We start from the raw sequence: 16,943 nt of genomic DNA on the forward strand, positions 1-16,943 counted from the left end.
TAATTTCAAATTTCATTTTTTAGATCGAATGAGATGATTAATTTATATTCTGATTTATATTCCGAGAAAATAATCGATGTATAAAAGTTGCGTTTAAAGCGCAACATTTTTAATCATTTATATTTTTCATGTTAAAAAAGTAAGATTTTATTCTTCTTTTTGTATACGTAATTGTTAACATCGTGTGAAATATTGAAGTTAAGTTTGTAAGTATAAAGTAAAAATTAAGTTATATTGGATTAATTATATAGAAGTATCAGAAGAATTTGAAGAAATAAAAAGCAGCTGAAGAAACAAGAGGATACATTAAACCTATGGTTTGTAATACAATATTTCAGTAAGTAACTTATATATACATATATTTTCCCGTTTGATCGTCAAGCAATCGACGCGAAACTGCTTTTAAACTCTAGATATCCATCATTGACAATCTGTTAGAACGTGTATAGCAAGATTTATTCGGTTTTCGTCGTAAAATCTATTTCAAAGTATAAAGTAAAATATTAATATTTCTATTTCATACAACACACCAAAATAGCCAAAAAGCTCTTCTTCTTTCTTTTCAAGTGAAAAGGTCTAACAACTAACACGTTTATCTTTGTCAAAAAGGCTACTTCCAACTTCTTTACCTGTACACCGTGACATATTCAGCTGTTGTTCAATCTGAAAATTACCTGAAGAAAACGACACCTCACTTATCGATGTGTCACAATACTTCTTCATCGTCTATTCACTCTCTTGGGATATAATTATCAAAAAAAGCATTTCCCACTCACAGTTCGAAAGAAAGTTTTCTCTCCAAAGAAAAAAAGAAAATATAATAATAGCAATACAATTTTTCACGCAAGACGTTAAAAATAAAGTGCCTGTCAATGTTCTCGCTAGAAATAATGTTCGGTTTGCCACTCTGTCAATGGATACAAAATTATTCCCCGAAAACAAATAGTGTTGCAAATGATTAATAATTGTGACATCAGCACCTTCCGCTTGGTGCTGCCACCTAAACGATACTTACCCGCCGCCGCAATACTTCTTCCTCGTGTGCACGTTGCCGTAGGGACCGACGGCTTGTTTGTAGTACACGTCAAAGCGAATTATGAATCGTGGCACCGTGATTACCAATAAATAACCGCGTCGATCGGCGGGTGAGACGCGAAATTTTTTTTGCCTCCGCATCCGGTCGCACGCAACGGTCGTTGAAGCGTTACGATGGACCGCACCGTGACGAACAGCGCGGCCGACGGTCAATTCGAATTCGACTACCTGCGTTCGCCGGACGAACGCCCGGACAATGGGCAGGGGGTAGAAAAATTCGTTCTCGAGGGATCAGCCGGCGAGATCCTGCGACAAGTGCAGCGCAAACTGTGCCTGATTAAACTGTGCTGGCCGGACGTACCGACGATCGCCGAAGATCTCTATGCGCGATCACTTCCGGATACTTACCGTTGCGTCAGCGACAAAGAGCGGCTGCTGCTATGGTACGCGGAGAACTTTCGTCGGCAATTCCACGCGAGGTACCCGAACCGCCGGCCGTTATTGATGGCCTGCGAGAACGAATGCCGCGTACAAGTAAGTGAAACTTGATTTCGTAGGAAGCTGCGAGAATCTTTAATTAGCAACGCGGGTTTCATTTCGATCAATATAATCGTCAACGCGAGATTAATATTACGGAAGCTGCGAATGTTTTATTATACTTGCGGAATAACATTTTGCGGTAGAAAATAATTTTTTTTTTGAACTATTTATTTGCAGATTGCAGAATCTTTTGAGATTGTTATTAATAAAATGTTATAAGTATGACTTAGCGAAACATCAAATCAGCTGATAAACTCAGCTGTAATATCAGCTGATCGCAACATCAGCTGGTCTCACGCACTATGTTATTGCTGTGTAGAGAAAAGAATTTAAAATGAAGCATATTAAAATTGAGGTTATAAGAAAATTTTTTTTTTTGCAATATTAAAGATTCTCATTGATATTGAAAGATTACGCGATTCTTATTGGAATTTAGATCGAAATTCTGGATAGTTATCAAGTGATACTTGATACTAATTTACAATTAGCTATCACGCGAATTAATTTTTATTACAGGTAATGAGAACTGCGATAGTTTTCTTTAAAGATCAAAGGAAAGGTGATGGTAGGATTAAATTAATAGATACCAATATTTACATTTTTCATCTTTATTTTTGTACTTTTTTTGTCTTTTTAATTTGCTCATGAATTTCGTACAAAGTGATTATTCGTTTTACAAAAATTAAAACATCAGAAGTAAAATATCGTCACGATCGAAGAATTTGTGATCGTGGTGTCCTAATGAACATAACGTTCGCTCAATGTTTGCTAAATTTTCACAATTTTTTTTTTTTTTTATTATTATTAATGAAAACTTATTGATCGAGCACTGATTACAATATGAAACTAGAACTGGAGCTGTTGGCTATACATTCAGAAGATAGACGCAAAACCGAATTTCGCGTTAAATTTCTAAATGCGCGAATCGCGTGGGCAAAGCAGTCTCAATAAACAATTGATCTTTACGTGCGAGAATCATTTTGCACGAAAAGATATCATTGACTTTATTATCGCTTTTGCCCGTATCTCCCTAGCTTCTCTCATTTTAATGAGAATTTTTTTCTTAATACGAATAAACATAAAAAAAAAAATATTTCGAAAAAAAAAAAAAGAAAATTAAAAAATGAATAATGAAATCATACAAATGACTTACGCATCTAAAAAATTTCAAGCGACTTTTGAAAACATCGTTAAAAGTAATCGGTTTTCTTTTGCGTCTCTCTTATGCCATTTTATAAGTATCTTGCGTCGTTGTGATTACATTTTGTACGCACTTTTACAGCAACTTTACACGTCAGCAAACGAAATAATCGCGCATGAAGATACGCGATATATTCTCGCATATTTTTACAATAAATCGCCTATACCATTTGCACACAAGTGCAAGTAACAGTCTTATTTTTAAGTCACAGCTCGGCGGTATTCCTTTGGTTTATGAATTCTCATATGTACATGTCGTATTCACACCTTAAAACTATCTTCTTAAAACTATATCATACAATATTATACTATGTGATTTAATTAATAAAGTGTCAATCATGTGTCCAGCAATATCGTTTTGCATAAAGATAAAAATGCAAAGAAAAAAAAAAACTATATACATAATTTACATTTGTATAAAAATTATTCTAAGATATTAGAAAGTAACCTAATTATAATCAAATTAAAAAGTAAATTTTTTTACATATTTTCAGGAAGTTTTCAGTCTTAAGTTTTTGTATAACTTTTTTTTTTTTTTTTCAGATTTTATAATTTTATATATATTTTTTTTACAATTAAATTCTTTAATTTCTTAGTTCTAATTTTTTCAAACATTTTAACTTTTGTCATGTTATATATAACTTTTTCGTAGTAATACTAGAGAGAAAAAAAGAGAGAGAAAATTTAAAAAGACAAAACTAAATACTTATAATTTACTGCTGCTGTCCACAGAATTGACACTTCGTCAATTAAATCCAAAATTAACTAATCTCACTAACTTATTATAAAAGTCATTCGTAATATGTATACTCAAAGGAATGTATAAGAAACTTTTCTTCAAACTTTTTACATATTTGTGACTTATATTGGTCGTGCAATTAAAAAAAAAAAAAGAAAAAAAAAGAAAAGAAAACCTCTATCTTATATCTTCATACGCGATTATTTTATAGAAACTATCATACATAATACTGCTCAAGTGTACGTAAATATTTGACTTTTCAAATATTTAATTAATACATTAATTAATAGAAATATTTAGTAACATAAAAGAGAAACACAGAAAATACGTCTTACGTCGTTACAAAAATCTCTTTGCGTAGAAATTTGTATCTACCAGTATCAAACGAAGTACGCTGCCGTATTCGGAACTATACTCGTGGCATGGATGCGTAAAGTTTATCAACGATCACATCGAGTACCGGCCACTGGACAAAGCTTTTATAATGGTAAGTCAACAAACTGTCCAATGTTTCAGTCACACGCGATCTAAAATTATAACTTTTACGTTAAAAGTTATTCATCATTCAATATGAACGCAATCATCATCATCATGGTCATCTCATCAATTATCAATACCAATTTGAAATACTTTTACTTTTAAATATTTATCAATATCTCTTCGATAATCATTTTTAAATAACGATTACATTTTAAATAACTCATTAACCAATATGAAAGCAATTGTCGTCATCGATTATCGGGGGGCCAATAAAAAATACTCTCAGTTAAAAAACTTTCACGATAAAAGTAATTCATTAACCAATATAGGAAGCCAATAGTCGTCATCAATTATCAGAACCAATTTAAAATACTTTCGTTTAAATAATTTCCGCGCTAGAAATTATTCGTTAACCAATCCGAAAGCAATTGTCATCATTAATTATCAATCATCAATTAAAAAAAAAAAAATAATAATTGCAAAGCTTAAAAATTAATATACGTACATTGAAATAGATAAAAATGAACGGATACTCTTACCTAAGGAAATGAATCGCAAACTTAGAAGTAACTACCCTAAGAGGTAGAAAAATATAGGAAAAACTGCCGCCGCAAGTCCTCCCCCTCCGTTCCTTGAACGTCGTATCATTGTTTCGCCAAACACATTCTGCAAAACGCTAATGAGGCAGGAAATAAAGTAGTAAATCGTGGATCTATCGCGTACGACATGTATATACAGGATTATGTAGATCCGTCGTGTACTATCCCGACTCGATTCCTTGCGCACTATACACAAATGCAATCTAATATGTACAAATGTACACTTATTCGTCTATGTACACGTCACTCCTCGTTCAGTCAATTCTTTTTATACAGAAGATTATTTACAATTTATTCACACGTCACTTTCGTCGCTGCTTCAGCTAGCTCGAGCCGTTGGCCTTCTTCTCGGGCTTAATTTCCTTAGAGTTGGCCCAGTTCATCATGTTATCGAGAATTATCCTTATCTGAGTCACTTGCTGGAAGGTGCAGATCGGAGATCCGTAAGTTTGCAGCCATTCCACGAGTTTAGAGCAGTACATCAGCATGTCGGCGAATCCTGGCGGCAGGGAGTTGGGCGATTTACGATTCGTGGTCTCGTTGTCAACGTGGTCGACGTTATTGTTATTATTATTCATTGCGTTATTCGACATCATTTCAGCTGGGCTGCACTCGCGCTCGGCCGGTCCCGCGTTTTGCTGCTGCTGCAGCTGACATATTATGGCATCGAGCTTTTTGCAGGTGTTTTCTTTCGGTGATTTCGCAGCAGACAGACTTGTTGCTGCGGACGCTCCCACTTCCGCGTTACTGTTCACCGACGTCGACGGCTTGGAGGCATTCGTCGACGCGAACATGCTCGACGGGGAAGTGCTCCCGGATGGCTTCGCGGTATTTAACGATAGAGTATTTTGCCTCCTCGTAGAGACGCGCGACGAAACGTCCGCGGTCGACGTGAATCCCGAAGAACCGTACTTTCTTTTGCCGTTGATTAGCATGTTGTTAGCGGGCAACATATTTGCCATCGACATGGGCAGCGTGCCGTTGCTCCTATGCATATTGTCGCCGAGAAGATTCGCGGACGAATGCAGAAATGTGGAGGAACTGAGAATCGAGTGAAATAGAGCTGCCACGGTGCTGCTGTGCTTCGGGTCGTTTGCCAATAATTGAGAGTACAAAAACGGGCTGATCAACAGATCGGAGGCCCCTCGAGACGACGTTGACATGCTGTTCAAGTTGTTCATATTGCTCACGTTATTAATATTATTCATACTATTAATTAGAGCAGACGCATTAATCGAACCGGTAGCGTTCATCGAACCAGTGGCACTGATCGCACTCGCGCTAGGTAGTACGTAATTGTTCTCTTGCTTTATCCGCTTCGGAGCCGGTCCGGCCTCAGGCTCGTCGCCGACTTTCTCCGCGCCTCCCGAAGTCGACGGCATTGTGTTTTGGGTTGGCGTTGACCGTGACGAGGATCCCGGCAGACTATTATCACTGTTCTCGGAACTGGACGTTAAAATATGCTCGTAGGTCCCCGTAGCTCTTACATTATTCAATTGAGTGCGAATTTTTTCCTCCGCTTTGCACCATCCACGGAGGGTCGATTCAGGCACGCCGATATCTCGGGCCACCGCTGCTTTGGATTCCCCGGTGTGCACCCTGCCGATAGCGTCCATTTTTTCCTGCGGCGTGGTCGCTCGCATCGGCCGCTTGCCTGCGGACCGCGACTCGTTTCGCGGCATTGTTTGCCTGCTCGTACTCGGTCCGGGATCGCTAACGTTCAACGCGTCGTACCTGACCAGGTTGTAATTTCGAAAGCTCAAATGCTGCCGACGTTCGCGAGTTTGCCTGCGATCCCTTCGTTCCGTAGCTCTCCCCCCGTCTTCTCTCTCTGGGGAGAGATCTATGGCTTCTTCTTGTGATTGATCCAGGTTGCCGTCAGGAAGTCCTTCGCGACGTTATAATGGCAACCGGATTGCCCTCGCTCGCTGATTTCCTCGTTGTCTTGTCACTTGATGGCGATTAATTATTATTTTATTTAAGTCTTTTTTTGGTTTAATTAATTTTTTTTTTTTCGGACTCACACTGACTCATGCGACACGACACACTCGAGTTCAATGCGTTTAGCTCAAGACGAGACACTCGCAGAAATTCCGTTCCCCGGATGGACGATGACTAGCACGAAGATGAGAACGGTACGCGATCCGTACGGCACGCTGCCAGTACGGCGTGTGGCGCCGATTCGTATCTCGCACAGTAGTAAATAATACTGTGTGTAAACGTGGTTACGCCGTCGCAGCCGGTCGGGGGAGTAGTAGTACTCGTTCCTCCTCCGTGGTGGAATAGCACATGCGCTCACAGAGAGTAATAAAGAACTTTTTTATGAATGAAACAACTCGGTCGGTCGGTCGGGCGGCTACAACCACCACTTCCTCTCTCTCTCTCTCTCTTTCTCACTTCTTCCCCCGCTCCTGCACGTTTCTGCCCTCCGTCGAAGCAAGGCACTACCGCTGCTGCCGGCTGGCTCTACACCTTGCCGCTCCACCGCTCTCCTCTGCTCCTCTCCCGTTGACGGCGCTAGCGCGAGTAAAACGGAGCGTGTTGGTACTCCCCGGCGTTCCTCCGCTCCTCCGGTTGCGACTGCACCAGCCAATCCGCACTGCGCGCGGGAAACGATATTATTGCTGTACCACGAGGAATAGCGTGGTTGGGGTGGTAGTCGGAGCGTGAGCGAGATAGACGAAACGGGTGAAATGGAGATAGCGATAGGCACACACGTTCCGTCACGAGAAGATCGCGGCGCCGGCACGAGCATCAGTTTTCGCCGGCGCGTTTCGCCCGCCGTTGTCGCCCGAGGACGCCTCGCGATCTAAATTCGCTTGAACGCGACCGCGACCGTGCGTAATACCCCGACAAACACGCGCGCCCGCCTTTACGCTTCTCTTCTCCGCGCGTTCGCGCCGCCTTTGAGCGCCTCCGCCGCGCGCCAGCGAGATTGAGCACGACCGCCAGACAAAAGAAGAAAAAAAAAACCGAGACCGCTACCGATCACGCCGCCCTCGCATCCTCGTCCGCGAGCCGTCGATCACGATCGCTTATTTATCGCAAAGGTCGAAAATTTATTCCCGAGAAACACCCCGTCGCGCGCTCCGACCCCGCCGGGATAATGAAAATTATCACTTACCATGCACTCCAAGTGACCCGTGCGCGCTTTAAATCCCCCTGGATCCTCCACGATCTGGAACCCACGCTTCCTCAGGACAGCGGTCGGTCGGTTGGATCCGGATCCGGTCTTCTCCAGTAACCTCGGAACAACTTGGCGTTCCCGCGACTTGCCCCACGCGTGTCGCACTCCTTGAAACTATAACTACTTCCAAACTGCGCCACCGGTATCCCGTACTACCGAGTGATCCGGCTTCTCATGTCGTAGCCGACGAGGACGACTAACTGCAACTAAACACCAACTCCGCTGCCTTCGCGGCGGTCGACTGGTCAGCGAGATGATCCCCTCCACCTTTGCGCGCCCCGCCAGCACACATTTCGCGCGCATCCACCCTACTCTATACCGTCTCTCCGTTCTCCTCGCACCAACGGCGTCGACGAGAGCAACTTCCCCACCAAGCCCGACCCTCCGCGTTCGCAGACAATTCGCGAGTATCGCTCCCTTCCTGTGCCCTTCGTCGCACGCCTCTTTTTCTCTCTGTCACTTGACCCATCGGAGTACCGGACAACGATGAGGAAGATGCCGCTGTTCGACCCCGCGGCGAATGAGCATCCGAGGATTCCCTACCCTATAGACCCAGAAATTGTTGGCGAACCGCTTCAACGTCACGGCTCCTTTCCGCCGTTAACAAAAATATTATTTAGCGATTATTTAACGCGCGAACCAGCGCGCCGGCTTCGTCCCCGGCTCAATTTACGCGTCGGCAAAGTCGTATACATTTAAACGGATCAATCAACCGTTCCCTAAATAATATTTTCAAACGGTCGCGATGAGTCACGTCATTGTTACGCGTGGAGGGACGGGGGAGGAGAGGAAGGTGAGTGGGAATCTTCGCGCGGACCGGGCGGGAAAAAAAAAAAAAAAAGCCGCCCTCGCGGCAAATTACATAAGAAAATTCCGTAATATTTATAACATTCGCCGAGGTTCGCCGGCCTTTTGTGGGAGATATGAGGAGAGAGGGGAAAGGGGGGGAGGGACGGAGCGAGATAGAGATAGACGAAGAGGGCCAGAGGATGTCGGATGCAGCAAAACCCTTAAATCCTTCCCGCCACCTCCGCCGGCAATCCCCGAGGGAGAGCCGGATTTACGAGCGCGCGGCCTAAAATCCGTACGAGCATTCGACGAGCGAAGTTGCCGGGCGCGGCGAGGCGAGGCGAGGCGAGACCGGGCGAGGCGCGGCAAAAGGAGACCTCGCTCTCGCGATAATTCGCGGGTAAATTTACCGCGGGTAACCGTTGCCCGCGCGCGCGAATACGCGCGGCAAGTTGTGTACCTGTACGCGGCCCGATATCCCGCGGCCTCGTCGAGGCGATACACGCGCGAGGACCGACCGCATTTCGTCACGTATACCGGCTCGTTTTTCACCGCGTGGAAGGCTCGGGAGAAAGAGAGCCGGCGCGAAGGAGGGAGAGGGAGGCGTCCTACTCTCGATAATTATCGCTGTCCCCGCGCGCGTTTAGGATTTCAGAGCTCTAACTTTGCTAGAATCTCGGATGAAAGCGTATCGCGGGCGACGGCGAAGCGCACGAGGACGGCCGCGTGCCTTCTTCGGCCGTCCTTGGAAGCTATAATTATTATTATTATTACGGCGGCGTTTCTTACGGCTTATAAATAAAATCTTTAAAACAACACGTTATTTTTCATGTATATAGGATTTTTGCCGGGCGCGACGCAGAGAGGATAAAAAAAAAAAGAAAAAAAAAGTTTTTACCAGCGGCGCGAGAGGAGAACAGCTCGCCTAGAGAGCCGTCGCGGGCGAAAGATACGGAGGAGCTATCTCGCGAGCGATCGATCGATTTCGAGTTCGTCGAAGATAACGGAATTGTAACGTCAGACGAGATTATAATTAATCAAATCACGCTGAAAGCATCAGTTGGACACTATTGGAGTACGGGCGGATAACTTTCAAACCGAGTTGCGGACGCGCGCGGGAGAATCGATGATTTCTCCCGTGAAATAGCCCACGTAACAAGACGCTCGATAAACAAGGTGTTTCCGGATGAGGGGACGGTCTTTCGATAAATCACGGCGTACTCTTGGCGACGGGTTTTCGGCGCGTCGGCCTAGCGACGATCGATCGGCGTGTGAAATTTGCGCGGAGATTGTTAACTCGGTTGGCCGATGAAATAATTTTCTCTTTTTAGCCGCGGCCGCGACGCCGCTCGTATCTCGAGCGCGTATATCGCGGAGAGCAGCTGACCCCAGTCCCGGGCGTGAAATATACGCGGTGGCTATGGCGTTGCTAAGAGCGCGGCGGCAACAAAAATATGATTTCGCGGATAAGGCGCGCGCCAGCCGTCGGCGCGGCGAAGCGCGGCGCGGCGCGGCTTCGATCTACGATTAACGAATCGAGTTCTCGCGCGCGCGCCAATACCGCGTCGCGAGAGGCGCGAGGAAGCTCCCGCGACGGCAGGGGGAGTCGGCGGGCGAAAAGGGGGACCGGGGTGGAGGAGGCTGATGGGGGCGATGGGCAACAAGGCGACGACGACGCTGAGAGGAAAATCGATCGATGGCGTTCTGGTGTTATAGGACGACGAAGGCGCGTTCACACAGACACGTACACGCTCACGCACGAGCGCACGCACACGTAGACGGGACATTTTGCCGCCGCGGGTTAGACGCGAACCGACCGGGGCCCCTCGCGTTCCACGGTCTCTCCCGTAGAACGCGAGCCGGGTAAAACCCGTACAATTAATTTTCACCTGCTTCTCTCGAAGCGAGCGAAGCCGAGGAGCGAAGCCGGTGTCGGGTCTCGTCCGTTGTCGTTGTCGTCATCGTCATCCGGTCCGCCTGCCTTTCGCGGAAGGATGTGTCGTACACACGCGAAGCGCGAAAATGCGTCGCGAGCCCTCACGCGTGTGTAGGTACGTGCGTGCGTGGCCCGCGAGCCGCGTGAACATTGGGTGCCACGTTGCGCGCGCCCGTTTGCGTGCGTTCGTGCGGGAGCGTGTGCGCGTGTACACGGCTACGCCGGGCTATTTGCGCGACATATGTGTGTCGTCGCGTCGCGTCGCGGCCTGAGTTAACGGTCGCTCGCTATCGTTCCTTCGAGAGGCGACGCGACGGTGCGCGCTGCCGCTGGCCGCACGATAATATCGATAAACGGCTCTCTCCTGCTCTTTCGCCCTGGCGTCTCATCGTCGCCGATGCCATCGTTCGCTTCGTCCCGACTGTTTGCCAAAAGTGCCGGCCGGCCGCTCGCCCTTAATAATAAAGCAATTAATCGGGGAGGGTACTCGGGACAACAATTTCTTAATGACACGATTAACGAATCTTCGAAATTGCTGAAAGACTCATCGCCTGATACGAAAATTAAATACGTATTCTGCAACAATTATAGCAGCTTCTATTGAATTATCAAATTAAACCAGCGAGCTCGTAAGCGATTGAAATAGGAGACCGATCCCCGCCGCAACGTATCGATTTATTTATCGAGGATCAACGATATCGCGCGAGTCATTAAAAAAGAGTAATAAAAAAATAAAAAAACACGCACGTTTGTCATCGCCGGTGATTTGTCGTCTTTGGAGGCTCCGACGAAGACGAATGTCAGTGTCACGTTCTTCTCGATTAAATTCAAACCCGCGCGAGAAAAGGAGAGAAAGCCACGAGATAGGAGCGATAAGATGAGAGAGAGCGAGAAAGGACATGAAGCTAGACGGGAGAGGAGAGTTAAGTTCATTCATAAAAAAGAAAATTATTACGAACGGTGGAGAAGCGCGACTCCCGCAAAGTGAATGATACCTCCTGCTACTCTTACTTCTTTGCCTCCCTCGTTCACTAACTCCCCCCGTCTCCCGAACGGCGATTACCCCCACCGTTTTACCCTGCGCCGTCCTTGCAACCGTGAAAGATCTCTCGTGATAAACCCCGGTTCTCTCTCCTCCTTCTGCGAATCATCTCTTCTCCCGTTCTCCATCTCCGTCTCTTCTTTTTCCCCTCTTTCTTTCTCTCTCTCACTCTCTTTCTCTCTCTATCGCTTCCCTTCGGGCTGGCTGACAGTAAATCTCACGAAACTTCGACCTCGTCTCCCGTTCCGCAACTTCTTCGAATAACATCGGAATTAATACCCGCTAGGAGAGCGCCGGCTGTGCCGCCGCATCTCGGAAAGATTCGCCAACGATACATCGAACTGAGCTTGATATAACGGACGGGGGAGGCGCAAACCTGCGCACCAGAAGTGGCTAACCATCCTCGACCCGTTGACCCCTAAAGTTTGCAAAGCGAGAATTCACATTTCGTGAATGGAGTGACTCATGAATGTATATCCCAGTGTCTCTCACCTCGCGCGCTGCAGCCGTCCGTTTGTTCACGCGTCGCATTCATCGGGACGCGCGCAAGTCGTTATTATGTCATCAGCCAATCTCAGATCCGATTAACAGATTCGATTTTAATGAGCGGATACGCTGACGTATAATTTAATCGAACTTCTCTCAGCTACCGGAACGTGGAAGGATCTCCACATTAGAATTTTCAATTTATCCGATAAATTAAAGAATAAAAAATAAGTCCTACAAATTGAATAAGCCACGCTAAATAATATGTTATTTAGAAAGGAAAAAAAAAATTATTATTAGATGGCCACAATTGAGACAAAATATTACAGAGATTGAAATATTTATCCCAGCTAAAAAAAAAAAGAAAAAAAAAGAACGTGATCTCGGAGGCGCAATCTTCGTACAAATAAATACATTTCAATTATGATGTAATCTCCGAAAGGGATATATCAACGAAATCTGGAAGACCGCGCAATATCGGCCGACATATCGGCACACAATTACGTTCTATCGAATGAAACCGTCCGTTAATCGTTAGGCCCGGATGATCAAAAGATTAAAGTCACGTTGCACGTTGCCTCGCGCGAGAGGCTTCATTATTTTTTGCAAGAATCGCAATCCAGCCGATGTTGCGCGCGATCGATCAACCCTACGCCGCGGGGGTGGACACGTTCCTCCTTCGCCCTTGGTGGTCTATCGGCCTATCCGGCCGTCCGATGGTGCCTCGCCCTCACCCTCGCCGTTATTCGCGTCCTAATCGAGCTAGTAGGCCCTCTGACGATATCCCTCCTGTACCCTTCTCTATTACCCGGCCATCAGCCCGTACGTCCCTCTCTCGACCTCTCGTCAGCCGTCCTTAATCGAGCGAGAGCCCTTCGGTTCGGCGCGATTTCGAAATTTCCAACCGATAAAAAAGAAAATCGATATAGCCTATCTTCCCTCCCGACTCCTCGCGTCTCTCTATCTCTCTCCTTCGCGTTGACACATCGTCGCACGTAACCCGTCATCCGGCTCTCTGGACACGTAAGCGGACACGACTTGCAACGGGAGAGCTCGTGTAATCGCCGCGCGGACGGTCCGACGCTACGTCAAGAAGAGCGAACAAAGAAACAAGGGGAAAAGAAGTGAAAGTAAGGAAATGACGAAGAAAATCGGAAAAGTAAAGAAAGAAAGAAAGAATGGAAAAACGAAACGACATGTATGTGACGCGGATATAACGGCGAGTCTGCGCGTGTGATTTCGTTAATTCTGCAAAAAGCGGAAAGAGGAAGAAAGAGAAAAGATAAGAGAGGAGAATTCTGGAAGCAGGTATCCACGAACAGCAGGGTCTCCGTGGAAATTTACCAGAGCGCAAGTTACGCCAACTTGCTTGTGGCTCGTTGGAGAGAAGCTTGCTTCGGTACAACCTCCTTCGCATCCCTCCATATACACCGCTGCGCGGCTTTCGCATCCGCGGCTAAGAGCAAAGGGGCGCCAAGGGTTCGGGTCCGTCGTCGGGTGGCGGCGGAGGCATCGTAGGGTAGGTAAGAGGGATGAGGAAACGGGCGGACAGGGAGGAGGGGGAGGAGGTAGTCACAGCCTGGAGGGTCGTGAAGAGGCGGATGGCAAAGGGGGACAGCGGGGGGAAAGGGTCGACGGGAGACGACCGGGGGGGAGGGAGGACGCAACGGTATACGCGTCGAGGGTCGGTTGAGGGAATGCCGAAGGGGGTTGCGGGGGAACGAGCACGGCTGGGGCGACGAGCGAGTCGCGGACCACGCCGAAGTAGGTCGTCTCGCTTTCTCTCTCGCCATCGTTTCATCTTCTTCCTCTCACTTCCTTCGCTTCCCCGTGTTTTCTTCGTCCCTGTTTCTATTCCGATCTCTCTTTCTCGCTCTCTCTGTCTCTCTCCCTGCCTCCCTCTCGCGTTTCCTCGCGCCTCCGTCTCTTTCTGTCCCCGCTATCACGTTCTCTCTCTCCCGCGTTCTCTCGCTATCGTTCTCTTCGGCGCGGTGTATTCCGCGGTAAACGGCCAGGCCTGGTCGACGGACCCTCGCATGGCCTGCAGCTGTCTCCTAACCCCTCGCATCTCCCCGTTACCCCTTATCCATCGGCTTTCCTGTCTCCCGTCTCTCTTCCATTTTCGGTGCTGATCTCCCTTTTTCTCCGTCGCTCTCTCCGCGCCGCGGATTCTCTCTTCGCGCCGCGCTTCTACCGAGTGTTCTTCGCCACCCTACACACCCTGCGAGGTGGAAAGGAGGAAGAGAGGAAGGAGGAAGAACCGGCGAACGAAGCCGGAGACGGAGGGACAGAGAGGGATTCTGCCATCCTATGTACTAGATATCAGGGCTGAGGCGAAGGTATAGGGAGAGAAGCGAGGTAGAGGCCGGCAGCTTTTGCGAAAGAGCGAGAGGGAAGACAATCTACCCTGGGTGTAAATACATAGTTCCGCGTGGCATGGCTCATCTTGGCGCGGTACAGCTCAACGTGAGCTAAGCGCAAGGCGTCGGTCAACTTACTTAAAATTATATCAATTTCAAATAACCAACTTTCCTTTGATTCCCACCGCTTTTCATGTATCTCCGCCATCGGTCCTTTATTTCAGCGAAACGAATTCATTATTATTGAAAAGAATACCCTTTTGTGTCTCATGTCTGCTCGACTAATTGTTTTTTGCCAAAAAGAAAAAGGGGAAAACAAATAACGAAAACTAAAAATAAATTCATAAAACAATTTATCACGTCTTCTTTTCGATTGAAATTCGTTGTTAATAACGGGGTTAACAAGGTTAACAACGGGGAAGATATTTTCAATTTGAGCAGCGTATTTAATTCTTTTAAAATACTTAGAAAGTTTGCCAACAAAGAAATTAAAAATGATTGTGAACGATTCGTGAATAGAATCGTGCAAAATGCAGCACATGTGTATTATAATTTAGGATTCTGCAGGTAGACGAATACGGACGTTTTCAACAATAAGATTTTATGCGACCGTGCCTTAGCAACGAGGCAAATTTTCTTCCAAAACTTTCGAAATAAGTAAAAGAATGTCGAAAATGCGGCGTCAGTGATGCGACTCTTATTCATCGTCGCGAGATGCATGCAGGGCGTTTGCTTCGGAAGTTACGTTTTAAGCGACGTTCAATAACACGCCACACGGAATAAATTTGACAAACGAGAGGTTGTATAAATCCACGATGAAACAACCTTCCGCTTTGCAGCTCTCTAACGTAATGTTGAATACATCGCTCATGATAAAAGACCTGAGCTTGCGATCGAGATCACGATCGTTACCGTAATGCCAAAGTGTTTTATGACACGTTCTTCGTTTACGAGCGGAGAGAATTCCCAACTGCGCAAGTAGCTTTCATGTGCGCGACCGAAATAAGAAAAAAGTGTGAGTTTTCGAAGAGCATTAGGGCGGTTTTTTTTCTGTCCTCTCTGAATTTTCGATCTCGCAAATTTATTATTTAACGCACGTCTTGAAACTAAATTCGAACGTAACGGTTCAGTTAAAATTAATGCGAGAGAGAGAGAGTTTTTTTTCTTTTTAAATTGATCGGAATTAGAAAATATAACTAGACAAAATAAAATATTAATTTTTTATTTTTTTTTATTTTTTTACATGAAAGAAGCACGGAGCCGGCGATCCTTAAAATTAGAGCTCGCACAAATAAAGAAATGTCGCAATAACTCGCGCCGATGCACCCACAAACGTGGGTTTCGAAGCCACGTCGTTTCGCTCGCGCTGCAATTTAATTTCGCAATTGAAATCGAGCCGCGGAGATAATTCACATTATCATAACGTATTGGCCAAGGCCGAGGCTGAGTTTCGAACAGCCGCGACGCGATCGATTACGCAGATGTCAATTAAATCGCTCCGCTCAATTAGGTAACGGTGTTATTATTAAATTAATCGGTACGTGGCTTTTGTTTGCCGCCCTCAATCGGAGATCTCGCGTTACTTAATGGCTCCCGTTTCATCCCTTATGATAAAGCCATTACGGATGCTCGGAGCGTTGTACCGTATGTATCCGTGTGTTCCAGCGCGGGCCGCGCGCGTGTGGGTTTCCATGTATGCGCCCGGCTGTACAGTCGTATATCAGAAAGCCAGCCGGAGTTATAGAAGCGGGTCGATCCTATCTTTCTGCTCGGGGTGGCGACGCACTGCAACAAGTGCACGACGATAGCTAGCTACATTGAGATTCGGTCTGCTCGGGCTCAATTCCATTCATCGTCGAAACAGTTCCCGACCAGATGCTTTAACGATCGGCACTCGGCCCAAAACACAAATTATCGAGTTAACTGCGTGGCCCCCGCCTCTTCACCATAGGCTCGTGCCCTTCGCCTTTCTTCCCTCCTCCTCCCCCCGCGCGCAACGTGCGAACGGTCGCAAAGTAATTTTAATTAGATCGCACGAGCCCCAGTAATAACGACGACTATTATCCGACCGTGAGTTTCGCTTTCGTTTCACCGGCCGCCCGTTACCGTCCGTTTTTATTACGAGCTCTGTTATAGATAGCGGAAAGTACGTCGGCACTCTCTCCCTCCGTCTCTCTGCGCATGTATTTATGTCCGCGTGCACTATATAGGCTGGCCTTGACCCACAATACTTCGCGCGCTCATCTTTCTGCTATTGTTACGCAAGGAATTGGAAAACGGGTAAAGATTAGAGCAAAAAGGGGAGGGAAGGGAGGTAAGGGGAGGTGGGCCGAAGTAGCGGGTGAATTATAATTTCGACGTTTCGCGCGTCCCTTTATCGGCCGTATATATACGGATGCTCGAATCGGCTGCGATTTCGGTGGCCACGGGCTATTTAATGCGAGCTGTTTATCGTTGCGAAAGTTATCTCGGGACCGACCGCATTTCTACAAACGCCGTATCCACGTGGTATTCTATCGCCGGTGGCTGGGAAGTATGGGTCGGAGAGAC

At 46.4% G+C, this 16,943-nt stretch overlaps 1 protein-coding gene across 1 annotated transcript; it reads right to left on the reverse strand.

Annotated features, from left to right (window-relative positions):
* Window positions 1–2,167: 2,167 nt before the first annotated feature.
* Dan (protein distal antenna) lies at window positions 2,168–8,115 on the reverse strand. The gene is made up of 2 exons (XM_070660681.1): window positions 7,718–8,115; window positions 2,168–7,192 (listed from the first exon to the last, which is right to left on the reverse strand). Exon 2 carries the CDS (start codon window positions 6,273–6,275, stop codon window positions 4,917–4,919), a length of 1,359 nt encoding a protein of 452 aa, XP_070516782.1. The 5' UTR covers window positions 6,276–7,192; window positions 7,718–8,115; the 3' UTR covers window positions 2,168–4,916.
* Between the last annotated feature and the right edge of the window lie 8,828 nt (window positions 8,116–16,943).

This window comes from Cardiocondyla obscurior, linkage group LG08 (genome assembly GCF_019399895.1).
Source record: "Cardiocondyla obscurior isolate alpha-2009 linkage group LG08, Cobs3.1, whole genome shotgun sequence".
Taxonomy (NCBI): Eukaryota; Metazoa; Arthropoda; class Insecta; order Hymenoptera; family Formicidae; genus Cardiocondyla; species Cardiocondyla obscurior.